Genomic DNA, 15,822 nt, shown 5'->3' on the forward strand with positions numbered 1-15,822 from the left:
GTGTTCAACATTGCGAAATGATAATCATTGCTTGTGAGGAATCCGGCTCGTCGGCGCGTTGGCGCGGGTGGGCGTAGCGTCGGCGAGGTCGGAAACACACGGGAAGTCGATAGTTGGACGCGGACACAGGTGAGTAGGCAACGTCCTCGTATCGAAGCTTGGGCCTTTGCCCGTCGTAGGTACTGTATTTATACATGAGTGAACGTAGACCGAATCGAGCGAACCAGGCATATGATGTAAGCGAGAAGAGTCAGAGAACAAAGGATGAGTGGCAAGCTGTGGCACAGGTCGCCACTCCGATGCCACTCCGAGCATAGCATGTACCAATTAGGAATAGGTCTAGAACGAGTCTATGGTGAGTCAGGAAAGAGAACGGAAAAGGAAAAGGAAAGAAAACAATATATCTATTCGGACGAGCGTCGGGCGCTCGTGCGATGTATCCCGGCGCTTACGCATCCCTTACAGCTCATGTTATGTTAAACGTGGGACTTCGGAAGGATCTTTCATTGCTACTAGTATCTACAGCCTGTTTCGTCTGCATGAGTCAGACACATACATTCAATTCATATGCCAATATGCGCAACTCTGTCATGGATCATCATCAGCAAGGCCCCTCGAGTCTGATGAGTATTCTACTACTAATGTCACGGACGAGATTGCTCTCTGCTGTTCTCGTCCCCATCAACCTCGACTCTCACACTTCGCATGCGACGCAGAATCCTGGATGCATTTCGTCCCTTCGCTTGAGCATACTTGGCGGGTCATGATGACCGAACGCGCGACCCTCCGCACACTGACTGTTGTCCGCCCTGCTATCAGCACGCCGGTGGCCACATTCTGTTCTGCACAGGCACTTGTCTGATCAATTACACATATCTTCCACGCGAGTATGCGTGCTCTGTCTCGGCGTACATGATCAGGCCCTACAACACGCACAAGGGGATGTTCTACGACTCAGGCTCCGAGTCCTCGCATGAGTGAGATGTCGTCGAAGATGCCCCGCATGTCTGTAGCGGACATCCGCCTTCCCTGTTGAACATTGAGCATCCGGGAAAGACATACCAGAGCGAACGTTCACACGTCCTCCCTGCGCAAAGTGCACAGGCCGACACGCAACGATTGCATTCATAACGAACATATTGATGCCGTTCATTTTGGGCTTTCAATATTGGCCGGGCCCGTCGAGGACGCCTAGCACAGCGAGAGATCTACATACACGCACTCGAGGTTGAGAGGGGCCTGCAGCCGCGGGGTGTCCCCAGGGAAGCCATTCGTCAGCTCGCCGACTCGGTGGAAGCTGTCGCACCTGATAGCATGTTGTATTAACGTAGCTCAAGAAGACCTGTGCGCTCGTCTTTCGTTGCTCCGGACATTGCGCGTTGCATAGACCCAGCCTGAAGTGGATAGGTATGTACCGACTGTCCTGAGTACGTAGTCGTAAGAGCCGGAGACTGCAGAGCAAGATCAGCAAGCATCAGAGTGCGCAGCGGGAGGCGCAGGACCTCCTTGAGCACGCCCAGAGCGAGATCCGGGTGGCCCTGCGTGCAGGGCTCGAGCGACGCTGCGTCAGTGGCGTCGACACCGATATCCGCACAGGCTAACACGCTGGATGAGGAAATGCCCAGCGCGAACAACATGCGCACCCTCAAGACGTCCGTCGCAGGGCGCACACATTGCCGCGGCCGACGCCATCGAGCGCATCGTGCGCGAACGGGCATTGGCGAAGCGAGATGGCGAGAGGACAGGGCTCACGAGACGGCGAGGCTAGAGGCCAATGAGACGGAGGACGTACGAGACAAGAGGCCGCAGTGACGGCGGGTGCACGGCGAGGCAAGACAACACACAAAACAGCGAGATGTCAGGCACGGTGAACGTGAGACGGGATGCATGCGAGACAGAGAGTCGAGAGGGAGGTACTGTCCAGAGGCACAAACATCGCTCCGACGTCTGTCTTCGACACGGAGGCGAAGGCGCACACGTTGCTGCGGCCGGCACCGTCGAGAGCATCACACGAGAGCGGGCATTGGCGAAACGAGACGACGAGACTAGAGGCCAATGAGTTGACGAGACAGAGGACGTACGAGGCGAGAGGTCGCAGTAATTCTGGCGGGCGCGCGACGGGGCAAGACAACACACGAGACAGCGAGACAACAGGCACACGGGAGGCGAGATGGGATGCATGCGAGACGGAGGTATGGAGTATGGGAGATCGAGAAGACGCTGCAGCCCGGGCATGCAGTGCAAGGGCTCGAGACTCGAGAGGGACTCACAGTACTTGCCAGTGGCAAGAACATCGCTCGGGCAGTCGACCCAGTTAATTACATAATCTGGATGGTTGATCACACGCCTAAATTGGGAGGTATGCAGCCGGGGCTCCGTTTGTTTGTATATGTTTTGTGCCAGCCGCCAGAGGGGGGTAGAGGAGAATAAGATTGTGGAGTTTGAATTGGCTCGCGTGGTGCATGTGACTTGGATCAACTAGTACGTTTTTGGATATAGGACTTAGGATCGAGAATGAGCATTGTATTGGCATACTCGAAATTCATCCCCTCTACCCCCCGAAGGCGGATGGGGAGGAGCCTGGTGCGGCCTCCACCCCCGACTGGCGTCGAGTTGTGCAGCTGATGTGTTGAGTTCATTTTGGCAGCGACCTGAAGGTGTTTGAGGAGGAGCTCCGCGTGAACACCGTCGCGCCGATCGAGGTCGTGCGCGAGTTCCTCCCGCTGGTGCGCAAGGGCTCCGCGAAAAAGGTCGTCTTCGTCAGCAGCTTCAACGGCTCGCTCGAGTTCGCACCGACCGTCGCCACCTTGACGATCACCTATGCGATTACGAAGGCCGGGCTCAACATGTAAGTAGAAGTAGACTCGTGGGCATACACGTCCCTGACACGTTGCGCACGTAATTAGCCTCGCCCGTAAATGGGCCGCGGTCCTGTACCAAGAGGGGATCACGACGGTCGTTCTTCACCCCGGTGAGTGCGCTCTTTCCTGTAAGTGTGCACAGACCGCTGACGACTGCGCCGGACCAGGCTGGGTGGAGACTGAATTGGGTGTGACCATCAAAGACTGGTGGGCGGAGCGCAACCCGGACCTGAAGCCCATCACCGTGCAGCAGTCCGCGGAGGACACCCTGAAGGTCATCGCGGAGGCCAAGCTCGAGGAGAAGATCAAGCTGTACAACCACACTGGGAGCGTGATCCCCTGGTGATAGGCTTCGCTTTGGTCCGCATACTTTAGTACCGGCTATGTGCTATCTCGATCGTGACGAACGTATGTCTCTAGCTAATACCCAAATGACGGTGAGATTAGTATGGTGTTCCATCCTACATTGTTCGATGTCACGCGTGAACAAAGCGACTCGGCCCCAAAAGGCGACAGGAAGCAAAGGACAGGGCGGTCTCGCCGAAGATTCCCATGGCGGTATAACCGCTACGGACCACCCAAGCGACGCGCCCTTCACGAAGGAGGGGGAGGATTCGGCGAGGCTGGCTGGCCGAAAGGTGTGTAGATCCAGAGGCCGTTGACTTCCCAGTAGGCCTCTGTGAATGCTTCAGGGTTGTTGTTGACCACTAAGCACGCATATACGTAAGCCTAAAACATACTGAAAGCGATGTTGATTACTTACAGTCGGTACACGACCCAGGACAGTGACTTGTAGGGTAGGCGCTCCCTGCCCAGTCGCCCTGCTCGGCCGTCAGCACCTGGCCCACGTCAGAGAGCAGAGGACACTCACGCAGAACGTCAAATCAAACACGAACTGGTGCGCATTGAAGTGCTCCTCATAACCGCACTCTGCGCTCATGGGGAACACCGCATACGGCTCGCCCCAGCTCGCGTCCGGGCTCACACCCGCGACCGCAGCGACGAGCGGATAGCGCACGGCGAGGGGCACGCTTGCCACGTCCTCCCTGCTCCAGAACCACGCGCGGATGCCGGTCGCGTTCCCGCGCTCGACGGCGAACCAGCCGCCGCCCGCGCCGTTGAAGTCGGCGCCGTACGAGAGCGGCGCGCCGGAGACGCCGCAGCCCTGGTTCGAGTTGTAGTCCGCGTCGCAGATCGTGGAGGTGACGGAGCCGGACATGGTGCGCGTCGCCGGCATGGTGCAGTCCGGCGAGGTGTGCAGAGACATGAGGTTCCCAGATTGGAGGTTCACGCCTGGGGTGCGTTAGACGGGGGTGGGCTCTGCCGCAGAGTGCGTACCTTCGATAATGTCGATCTCGCCGCCGTCGGGCCAGGGCCCAGTCTGGCTGAGCGACCAGAAGGCGGGCCAGGTTGCGCATCCCTGGGGCATGTGCTGGAGGTCGAGCACGGCGACGGAGTCGGAGTACGCCTTGTTGGAGAGGATGCGATTGCTGTTGCGACCGGGGGCGCCGTTCGCGACGACGTTGGTGCTGTCTGCGCGCAAGACGAACTTGTCCAGCGTCGCTGCAAAGAACGTGAGGACCAGCATCAACGGACGCGCGGAAAGGAGCGAGCAGACGCGTGCGCACCGTAGGTGAGGTTCTGGGAAACGGCGGTTCCGAGGTCAACATAGTTGACGTCGCCGTTGGTGGGGTCGGCGATGGTTTGCCATGTCCAGGTGCTGAGGAACTCGGTGCCAATATACGCGTCCGCGAGGGTGTAGAGTTGCGCAGCAGCCGCGGGTGCGAGGGCGGCCACGAGGAGGGGGAGGGCGGGACGCATGCTGGCAGGGAACGCGGGCTGACCTGGAGCACGGGGACGGCCTGAGTAGAGAAAAGGGTATTAATGGAGGGACGGGCAGGCAACGCAAGAAGGAGGACACACCGTCCACGGGGAACCACCGTCGTCCCAAATTGGATGACAGGGTGAAGAGGAAGCCCGATCGTGGGTGCACTCCCTCTTGGCCTGTCTCCCGTGGTGCCCGCCACGATGTCATGCGCCCGTACTGGACTTTCTATGTCTACGAAAAAAGAACGTACCTGCGCCCTCTTGTCATAGCGGCGAAATCATTCTGGTCGCTTCAAGTTCCCATGCGCGATCAGAACCAGGTACAGAATCTGAGCAAACACCGTCGGTCGGGTTTGTGGGCCCTTTAATCCCAGGAGGAAGTCGAATGAGGTAGCGAGCTTTCCGTGACTGTGAAGATCAGGGACTCGGGGGACATGTCCTGCGCTCGCTCCTCGTTTGGCCATTGATCTTCGGAGACGCTGTAGCCGTACACAAACGCGACTCGCAGCTATGCGGATGAGGACCGCAGCGCAACCTTGGGTGCTCAGCAACCGGCAAGCTTTTGCCTGTTCCTCTGCGAGGCCACGGAGAGACCTGCTGAGCTCAGAGCTGTCAGTACAAACGATGTACACGGCATCGGCATGTAACGCGCCGTGGTTGACTTACTGGCTCACATATTCCTCACGCTGCCCATGTAGCTCACATTGTCGCACGCATGGCTTGTGCACAGTGCTCTTGTGGAATGGGTGGCACTCCGCTCGGGGTGTATCTCGGCACCTACTAAGACTTGATTTCATCTACTGCCTATGCTTCCGTACACGGGACAGTCACGGGTACGTCCAGAATCTGCGTCGCAGTCACCGCAAGAAGCACACAGACAAATGGGAGGTCGTCATGACTAAGTACATATGTTATGCGCAAGGAGTGGCCTGAATTTGTCGTGGGCGAAGAATTCTCGAAGCGCCCGTGTTCCTTGCACGCTCGATCAGTCAAAATGAATTTGACTTGACGGCCATGACGCCCAGGCCGTGCTTCGACGCGACCACCACTCGCGCAGACGGCCTGACTGCGCCGCAGTGAGCTGCTATGTCTCCCGACGCCGACATTCACAGTACATAGACATGCCCAATCCCAGACAGCCCTATCCCCTTCTCCTTCTCATCGCCTGCTCTTGCTTCTTCATCCTCTGCGCCTTTCTCTACGTCCGGCCCTACATCGCCTCTGCAGTCAGTCCGTACAGGCCCGTACATGACCCATACCAGCATGTGTACGCTTCAGGGTTCGCCTGGTTCGTGACTAGGACTGCTCACGTCGGTACGCACGCAGGACCCGCTACGCACTCGCCGACAAGTATGTAGGCAACGACTTCTTCAACCACTGGATGTGGGAGAGCGTCGACGACCCGACGCACGGCCGCGTCAACTACATCGACAAGTGGTCAGCCAGGCGCACCAACCTGTCTTTCGGTGCGTATCCGCCATCGCATCAACGTCGTCTCCTCACCGCCTTTTTGTCTACTCTGCAGCATCCGATACGAAGTTCGTAATGCGCGCAGACCATATGAACCGCGTCCAGCCCAACGCACGCGGGCGTGACAGCATCCGCATCCACTCCAACAAGGCCTACGGCGACTCGGTCACGATACTCGACGTCTCGCACATGCCCGAGGGCTGCGCGACCTGGCCCGCCTTCTGGTCGCTCAGCCAGGCAGGGCCCTGGCCCTCCGGCGGCGAGATCGACATCATCGAAGGTCCGTCCCTCTCCCGCCATCCGCCCCCACATTCCCGCTAACCAATAATAAACCCACCCAGGCGTGAACCTCCAAGTCGGCAACACCATGTCCCTCCACACGCTCCCCAGCTGCGTGATGCCCGCGGAGCCCGCGCGCGCCCACACCGGCACGGCGCTCTCCACGAACTGCGACACGCGCGTGAACTACAACCAGGGCTGCGGCGTCGGGGGCCCGCCCGCGTCGTACGGCGCGCAGCTGAACGCGCGCGGGGGCGGGTGGTTCGTCATGGCGCGCTCGAAGGAGGACGGGGTCCGGGGGTGGTTCTGGGGGAGGGACGACCCGGGCGTGCCACGGGAGATCAGAGGTGGGGAGGAGACGAGGGAGGTGAGCCCGAGTCCGGCGTGGGGCCTGCCGGTCGCGCATTTCCCGATGGGGAGGGAGTGCGACTATCAGTCGCATTTCGATGAGCATATGTTCGTGTTTGACCTGACGTTCTGCGTGAGTGCCCTGCCCCTCTTTGAGCAGAGCCGTCGGACTGACTGAGCGGACTGACGTGCAGGGTGACTGGGCCGGGAACGTATACCCGACTAGCGGGTGCAGCGGGTCGTGTGTCGACTGTACGTGAATCCCTATCCATGACGCCTATCGTCCGTGGGTGCTGATCTGGCGCGCTGCAGTGGTCGATAACCACCCGGAAGCGTTCGTCAACGCGTACTGGGAGGTGAACTCGCTCCGCGTTTACACTCCTGCGTCATGAGAATGTACTGGCCGCCTTTCCGTGTGCATGGGTTCTAACAGCGGCATGGACACTGACACTGGTGATATACGATTCTCTAAGTTATTTGACACCTCTACCTCTTATATGCCCCACGCCAGCGCCTCACCATATTCCCAGAATTCGAATACTCGATTATGATGTCCCGGACAACGTCTTCGACGACCCCCGAATCGCCGCTGATGGTGAGTGTCAATGCGTTTGGGCCACGATAGGCAGTATGTTCCCGTCATCACTTCTTCGCACAGCTAGGACCCGCCCTTCTTTGAGACGATGTGGTCGATGCTGCTAGTTGTCCCAGCGATGTGTCTGGAAGCTTGACGGCCGCAGGATGCCCTGACAGAGACATGATGTTGGCGAGATATCATTCTTGGTCACAATAATACTACCAGGACAGCGACGGACAAAGCGCAACAAGTTCCTGCATATGTACTTATCACCAAGGGAGCACATCCCCAGTGTGGCTGTACAGCTTGATCTTTTCCTCCAGCTTGGCCTCCTTGATGACCCTCAGCGTGTCCTCTACAGACTGCTGCACCGTGATGGGCCTCCGATCCGGGTCGCGCTTCGCCCACCAGTCTTTGATGCCCGGGCCTGAGCCAGTCTCCACCCACCCTGGCCGGAGTCGTCAGTGTCGTCAGCGTACTCGCAGTGAAGAGCGCACGCACCAGGGTGAAGAGCGAGCGTCGTGATCCCCTCCTCGTACAGGACAGCGGCCCACTTGCGAGCGAGGCTACGGGCCCGGTCGGTGAGAAAAGCGAATGACTGCACGGTGGATCGTACTTACATGTTGAGCCCGGCCTTCGTGGCCCCATAGGTGATCGCCAGAGTGGCTAGGTTCGGCGCCAGCTCGAGCGAGCCGACGACGGTGCTGACGAAGACGACCTTCTTCGCCGCGCTCTTGCGCACCAGCGGGAGGAACTGGCGGACAACTTCGATCGGCGCGACAGTGTTCACTCGCAACTCCTCTTCGAAGAGCTTCAGATCACTGCAGGGCGCGAACATCAGTCACGCAACTGCACAACGGTCGATCGTGAACGCCAAACATGGTCTCGAAGCTCGCGCCCTCCTGGAAGCTCACGGCGGCGTTACTGATCAGGTGGTCTAGTCCGGCAGGCAGGAATTTGGCGGCCTCGTCGGCGGCCGGCGCGATGCTGGCGTAGTCGGAGTAGTCGAGTGTGATGACGGCGAACCGCGCCTTGGGGTATTCGTTCCCTAGCTTTTTGATGCTTTCAGCCTCGGGATTGCGCACCGCGGCGATCACGAAGTTCTCCGGGTCTTGGAGCTATCGAGCAGTAACAGTCAGTACAGCGGCCGTTCCTCTTTGACCTGCGTGCTTGCGTGGAAACTGTCACACCCACAAGCTTCGTCACTATGCCAAGGCCGATGCCCCTGCTGGCTCCCGTGACGAGGTACGAAGGCATGCTGCGAGATTTCGGTCGGTTTGCTAGCTAGTCGACGGATGTTCTGTGAGTACTGTCCTCTCTGGACCACCGGTCCTTCTCTTATACACTGGTCCTCCAATCCATCTCATATGGCCATCACGATGACCGTTGGGCAGGATGAGAGGGATGCACGATCGCTTCGCACCCAGTCATTGTCCGACTCGCTCGGGAATTGGGCTCGAAGTGCTATGTCGAGGGCTCGTCCGAATCTGTGGTCGGTCGAATTCATCCTCCGTGTCAGCGCCCAGTACATCAATAAAAGTTCTGCCTCTTACAAGTCCGTATTACACCTTCATTAAAATCATTGGTCGCACGCATCCCACCAGGCGGCTGCACCATTGAACTCCTGATGTGAAGTCAGTAAGCAAACAGCCTGAAACGATGGCCACATAGGGCCCACCTTCTGTAATTTGACCGATGCTTGCCCGAATGTTGCCCGAACGTTGACTGTACGTTCGTCATTCGGAACACGCCTACGCGAGTGAGTGCGGTACGATGTCCAGCTCTTCCGACCAACCTCCGGCCACTGGAGAAGGAGTACCGGTTGCCTCGGGATATGCGACTCCACTGGCATAAGAACTGTATGAAGGATCACAACGCAGTTCCTCACCGACCTGGCCTATCATTCCGCCGCAAGTGCCAGTTGGAACTTGCTGGCAGTCGTGTCTTGATGCATGATTATATGCGACACCAGGTTCGCTCTCAGAAATCACATCGTGTAGTCCGACATCTGCGACTCGGACATCCCCAGAGATAGCGCAAACACCCTGTCTGATGCCGTGTACACACACTGAGATGCATGTCAGTTGAGGTCTCAATAGTACTATACAAGGGAAACGCACCTTAAATTGGAGAACGAAACGGCCAATGTTTTTTGTGAGGGCGGGTCCGGACTCCGGAGTGTGCACGAGACGAGCCATGCTGCACGCCCGTTGATGTTCTAAGTTATTCTAGACTCGATGATTCAAAGAATCAGTCAACGCCTGGCTAGACACATCACTCGAAATATGCATGTCTTTGTACTCTGCCGCAGTCAACGCATGCTTTGCCATCTGGAACGCCTTCTGCAGTGGCAGATCTGCCTGAACGTCATAAGTGTTCGAGGGCATGCAGCCTCTCGTTCCACCCCCTGGGGACCATGGAGGGATCCTTTATCCAGTGCTAGTTTTCAGGAAGGTCTTCAGCCTCTCTTCAACGAGACTACCCCGGCCTTCGAATTCGCTTCATGTCGTTTCATCAATTTGGACATCAATTGGTTCATGCAAAACGTTGAGTACCGGTAGCATGGAACACCACCCACCCTCATTTGCCAACTGTACACGCTAGCTTTGGCTGGCCAGAAGTCCTATGTTGCGGATGATCACCGCAGGTAATGATCTGACGCTCAGTCAGGGATCGTGCCGCTGCTCGATCTGGAGGATCACTGCAGCATTGCGCGTCAGATATCAGTCGACCTGGAAATTCCATTATACCCGGTATGATATAGATGAGCAAAGAACTCTAGCATTACCGTGTTCAACTCGACTCTAGCTAACTTAATCCTCAGACGACTTCGGGGCTGCCGGCGGGGTACCCGTCACACCCTTCATGAACTCCCCACGCAGCGTCGTTATAACCTTCGTGCGTGGGACCGCTTTGCGGTATTTGGCGCCCTCGGGCTCATCCTGCTCTCCGCCCGAGTCGATGAACCGCTGGAGGGCCTCCGACACTTCATACCCGCACTCGAGCATCTCCTCTAACGCGAGCTTGTACCGTGTGTCGCCGAGCTTGACGCACTTGCGGATCAGCGCGACGTACACGGAGCGCGGGGGGAGATGACCCTCTGCCTTCATCTCCTCGAGGTAGAAGAAAGCGTCCTCGTAGTTCGCCTGCGTGAGGCAGAGCGCGACGAGCCGTTCGTACGTGCGCACATCCGCGCGCACACGCGCCTCCTTCATCTCTGAGAGTAGCTTGTCGCCAAGCTGACGGTGCCGCGCGGCGATGCAGCCTGCGAAGAGGAGGTTGTACGTGTCCACGTCCGGCGATAAGCTGAGCGAACCCGCGGCTTTGTACGTGCCCACCGCGCGCTGCAAGTCGCCGAGCATGACCGACGCGCGTACGATCACGTTCAGTGCGCTGATGTCTATCTTGCGGCCCTCCTCATGCAGCGCCTCCAGGCAGCCCCACGCGGTGTCAACCGCGTCCGTGTTGGTCGAGACTGCGTTCGATATGGGGAGCGTGGTCTCTGGTAGCGGGATGATATGGTGGCTGCGCATCATTTCGAGCATGGCGAGGGCATCCTTGATCCGCTTCTCTTTGCAGAGCGCCTCGATCACTGGGGCGAAGTGGTGTTCTTGCCAGATGACGCCGATCCGGCCGAGGACGCGGAACGCATCAAGAGCGAGCGCGGAGAGACCGTGGCGGCCGGCAGTGTGCAGGACCTGAACGCAGAGACCCTCGTCGGGTAATATGTTGAGCTCGTGTACGACCTTTTGCCATGTCCGCAAGACACCTTCCTCCTAGGGAGAACGTCAGATCTTGATTGTCCATGACCTTGTATGCGACTGACCCATAATGACTCGGCACACGTGAGAAGGCAGTCTACCCAGACGTCAGCTTCCAGCCGTCGTATCGACGATTCTTCAAATGAATCCGCCAGGTCGAGGGCAAGCCGAGGAAGACTGAGTGCAGCGGCAGTCTTGATGACCGCTTGTGCAGTTCTTAGGGTGGGCGACAGACCGGCAGCATTCATTTGTGCTAGACTTTGCAAGGCGAGCTCTAGCTGCTGCGCTGAGAGGTAGCGCAGTATGAGGATCTCATAGGTAGCTTCATTTGGCTTGATGCCGCGGTCCTGCATTGTCTTGACAAGCTTGAGGAGGGCCGACGACGGCTGATATCGATTGGCCTGCGCAGACCGTAAGTAACCCCGTCAGCGCCGTCCGCAAGTGACTTCACCTCACATGAAGCATTTTGTGAAAAATTTGCAGGGTGGGCTGTATACCGACGGCGAGCATATCGTCAAACGTTGCCTGCGCCTCTCGTGCGGAACCGACATCTGCGCACGCCGTCATGATTTGCGCGTACGTGGTAATATCAGGCGCGACGCCGCGACGTTTCATGGTCAAGCAAAGTCTGAAAGCCTTGCCCCAATTTTGCTGTTCGACCGCGTGTGCAATTTGCATATTGAAGCGAGCAAGTGGTGTACCCTCTGCACGCCGGAAGCGGGGGTCGGGCTGGAAGGCGTAGGGGCCATGCCTCAGACCGCCATTGTTCGTGCTAGCCTGCGCGGTAGCGGCATTCCTCTGCTGCTGTACGCCTACCCGGGCAATGTGAGACACAGTTGTGAGACAGACAGCATACGTATGCGCACCTGCGGGGCCCGACGACGAGGCATGCGCATTGCACACCTCTAGTATGCTCCGTGAGGCCTGGCGCTGTGTTGTTTTCAGCGCATGTCTTGACGAGGAGGCGAGCATGTTCGGCCAGCGGTCACTAGCACCGGCCAAGCGCAGACCGACTTTTCGTCCGCGCGCGAACGCCCGGCTCTGCCACGGACGATGCCGAAGCGCGTTGTTACATTTCGGGGTCCGCTGTATGGAAAGTCGCACGCCCGCAACGCTGTCTGCATAGCCGCGTACGGTCGGAGTCCCAACACGCGTTGTCTCGAACCGCTCCCCTGCCACAGGCGCGACTCTGCGCGACCCCTTTACCCGTCTTCTTGGATACCCTACATCATGGTGAGTGAGAAGACCTTTGCAACGCTTGGCTTCATGTACTGACCTGCTGCAGTTCTACTCCGAGGCAATCCTGTCCCGGCGGGGGCCGCTAGCGAAAGTATGGCTTGCAGCACATATGGAGCGGAAGCTCTCCAAGACGCAGACGCTGCAGACAGACATTGAGCAGTCAGTCGGTATGTCCACCCATGCGTTGTTCCTTTCCGGAATGATATGTGCTCATACCGTGGTGCTGCAGACGCAATTATGGGTCAGGAGGTGGAGGTCATGGCCCTCCGGCTCAGTGGTCAGTTGCTGCTCGGTGTGGTTCGCATATACAGTAGGAAAGCCAAGTATCTCTTGGATGACTGTAACGAAGCATTGCTAAAGATCAAGATGGTGCGTTACGATTGCTTCTGTGGCCGCTGCTTCTCACCCAAGGCCCCAGGCATTCCGACCAGGAATTGTAGACATGACGGAGGATCAACTCGCCGTCAACCGCAACGCAATCACACTTCAGGGCAACCAGCTTGATCTGGATGCCCTCATACCAGATATCAACTGGGACATGGACTTTGACGACCAGATTGTCCAGCCCGGAGGTCAACATATCGCCAAGGCCGCCGACATCACACTGGCCAATGCAGAGGACTACCAGTTCGATTTTGATGACCCAGGATATGGCTTTGATCTCGGGCCTTCCGACCATCGGTTCGCAGGATTACGAGCCGCTGGGAATCGACTTCGGCGAGGGCACGGGCGATGTTGAGGAGAGGCGGTCGGAGGCAGAGGACGATAGCATGAGTGTTGGTGTCGGGCGAGATGCGGCACAATCAGTTGGCGGACGAGAGTCGCTGGACGCACAATTCTTCGGCAGCCAGGTGCGGACATTGATTTGGCCTCGGTCCGGAGCAGAGAAGCATCCGCACGCCCATTTGACGACATCGACTTGGACTTCGGGGGCGATATCGACCTCGGAATCAGCTTCGACCCTATGCCCCTACCTGCCCCTGAACCTATGCAGATTGACGATCAGGCGTTGACACCGCAAACGCCGCGTCTCACGCCGTCGAGAGCCTGTGAGTACTACTTCTATTTATCTTGATGTGGAATGTTATTCTGACATCCCGGCAGCATCACCCCTCACAGAGCCACCACAGACCCTCCGCCAGGGTCGAGCTGACACCGAGAGTAGAAGTTCCGGAAGCAGGCAAGGCGCCACGGAAAAAGAAGGAGAAGAAGCAAATTATCGACGCTGTTACCGAGCTCGCAGAGGGTCCCGGCGCGCGCGTGGGGCGCGGACGCGGAGCGGCCGTCGGGTCACAGCAAGTAGATGTAAGCGGCATCGTCACGGAGCACCATTACCTACCCGGCTCCTCCGTAGTTATGCGCCTGCTCGAGATTCGCGAAGACCCCGTCGCGCACTTCTTGCCGACAAGGACGACCGCCGCGGGCACGTTCTTTTGCGCAGCGCCTCCGGGTCTCACTCCTGAGCTGGCGGAGATGTTCATGCGCCCCGTAGAGAGCCTCTCAGCACCAAAGCGTCGCGGCGAGCAAGCGGAGCGACCTCCAAGCAAGAGGGCGAGGGTCGAGGGTACTCCTGCTGCGGAGGAGGAAGTCGAGCAGGCTCGTCGGGCAAGCGTAGCACCAAGCGTGGCTCTCGGCAGCGACGTCCTCGGACGGCCGAGCGTCGCACCCGGGGACCTGGAGTTCGACAATACGGGCGGCATCGAGGACTTCCAACTGCCTGAGTTTCAAATGGATACTGGCGCGGAGATGCTACCGGAGGTGGGCCGCGAGAGGTCCGCTGTGCCGTCAGAGTTGTCTCGGCTGTCGACACCACCGCCCGATGCGCCTGTGGAGGAGGGCGAGGAATCGTACGCGGACGTGACGTGCCCGATTGCGATCTTCGACGATCGGACCTCGCAGCAGAGCCAGTCGGACAGTCAAGCTGGTGCGAGTGATGATGGGAATGGATACAGCAAGAACACTGTCAAGGCATTGACTGTCATCCGTAAGGAGTTGCAGCCCATTCCGGGTCAGGAGCAGGAGAAGGCTATGAGCTTTAGACAGATGTCGCAGAAGGTGTGTAGTGGATGTCCAATTGTTTCTCCTTTAGCTCACCTGTTTTGCGTAGGCGAGCCGCCGTGCTGCATCTTCATTTTTCTTCGAGTTGCTTGTATTGGGCACTCGGGACTGTGTGAAGCTCTCGCAGGCTGCGCCATTCGAGAACATCGAGGTGCGGGCAAAGGACAAGCTCTGGGAGCGTCAGCGGCATGGATCTGTCGCGCCCTCTATGGTATCCGGCCTCCGCCAATCTTCCGCCGCACCGTCTATGGCTGCGTCGCCGAGAAGACAGGCCTCTGTCGCCCCTTCCATCGCATCGGCGTTCGGCCTATGATGTGGATCATTACTTTTCTATACTCACTAACGTTATTTCTCTTGATTTCTATCGATATATTTCCTCGCTTTACTCTTGCGTATCGTTATGTTATACTGATACGACCTTTCACGACCTCAATCAAGTACTTGTATCTCTTGTAGTCTCGAACCATAGTCGGTGTCGCAGCTTGTCGCTTGTTCTGCCTATCAGTGTATTTTGGCAATGAATCTAGCTAGATAGCATTTCTGTCGGTCTCAGACTGCACATCCCCGACTCCGACCGGAGGGAGAGAGGAGGGCTTTGTCCACCGTAATTTGGCCAGAGTTATGTACACTCTGCAGGTGCGATTGTGATGCCACTTTCGCGTCTGTCACACGTGATCGTGACGCGTTCACAAGACGCGTCTCGAGTTCAACTTCGACTTGACCGCCATCGACGCACGATAGCACGACCATCTCACGTCCGACCACGGACCCAAAGCAACACGAATAACAACAACGGTGATATCACAATGTTTCCACGGGGGCCACGCTTCGCGGCAGCGAAGAGTGAGTAATGACCTGCACCTTTGTGGCACTAGAGGCTAACGCACTACGTCTAGTACCCGAGGTCCCTGGACCCAATTCATACAACCCTCAAGGTATGCGCTCTGGGTATTTTTTCTGGTGTTGAACTCACATGAACACTAGACCCGGAATACGACGCCTACAAACGAGGTGCATTCCTCGAGAAGACGAATCGGTTTGCGAAGGACAAACCGTCGGATGTCCCTGGTAAGGTGTTGCAGAGATTGGCGGCTACAAAACCTCTCACCGGGGTTTCCAGGACCTGGCGCCTACAATGCAGATGCACTTGTAGCCAATGGCAAGCCCGCCTCTGGCGGCCAGAAGACTGTGACTACGGATCGTTACGCCGTCCTCCAACGGAAACTCGAGGACCTGGAACGACTGCACGCAGAGGGCAAGAAAGCGGTACGTAGCGTGCCACATGTACTGTGAAGAACTGAGGAGAGTTGAGACACAATGCAACTCTAGCACAGCACAGAAGTTGAACGGCTCAAACTCGAATTCAATCGCGCACAAAGGTCATCCACAGAGCACTCTGAGC

General features: G+C 57.8%; 1 protein-coding gene across 1 annotated transcript; it reads right to left on the reverse strand.

The window, feature by feature from the left end:
* Positions 1-1,458: 1,458 nt before the first annotated feature.
* B0H18DRAFT_583851 (uncharacterized protein) lies at positions 1,459-2,223 on the reverse strand. Its single transcript, XM_048038668.1, has one exon. It carries the CDS (start codon positions 2,179-2,181, stop codon positions 1,765-1,767), a length of 417 nt encoding a protein of 138 aa, XP_047884347.1. The 5' UTR covers positions 2,182-2,223; the 3' UTR covers positions 1,459-1,764.
* Between the last annotated feature and the right edge of the window lie 13,599 nt (positions 2,224-15,822).

This window comes from Fomitopsis serialis (genome assembly GCF_022376445.1).
Source record: "Fomitopsis serialis strain Sig1Antser10 chromosome Unknown B0H18scaffold_656, whole genome shotgun sequence".
Classification (NCBI taxonomy): Eukaryota; Fungi; Basidiomycota; class Agaricomycetes; order Polyporales; family Fomitopsidaceae; genus Fomitopsis; species Fomitopsis serialis.

Coding starts and splice junctions, on each gene's coding strand:
- B0H18DRAFT_583851 (XM_048038668.1), bottom strand. CDS start 2,181: ATGCATCCCATCTCGCCTCCCGTGTGCCTGTTGTCTCGCTGTCTCGTG.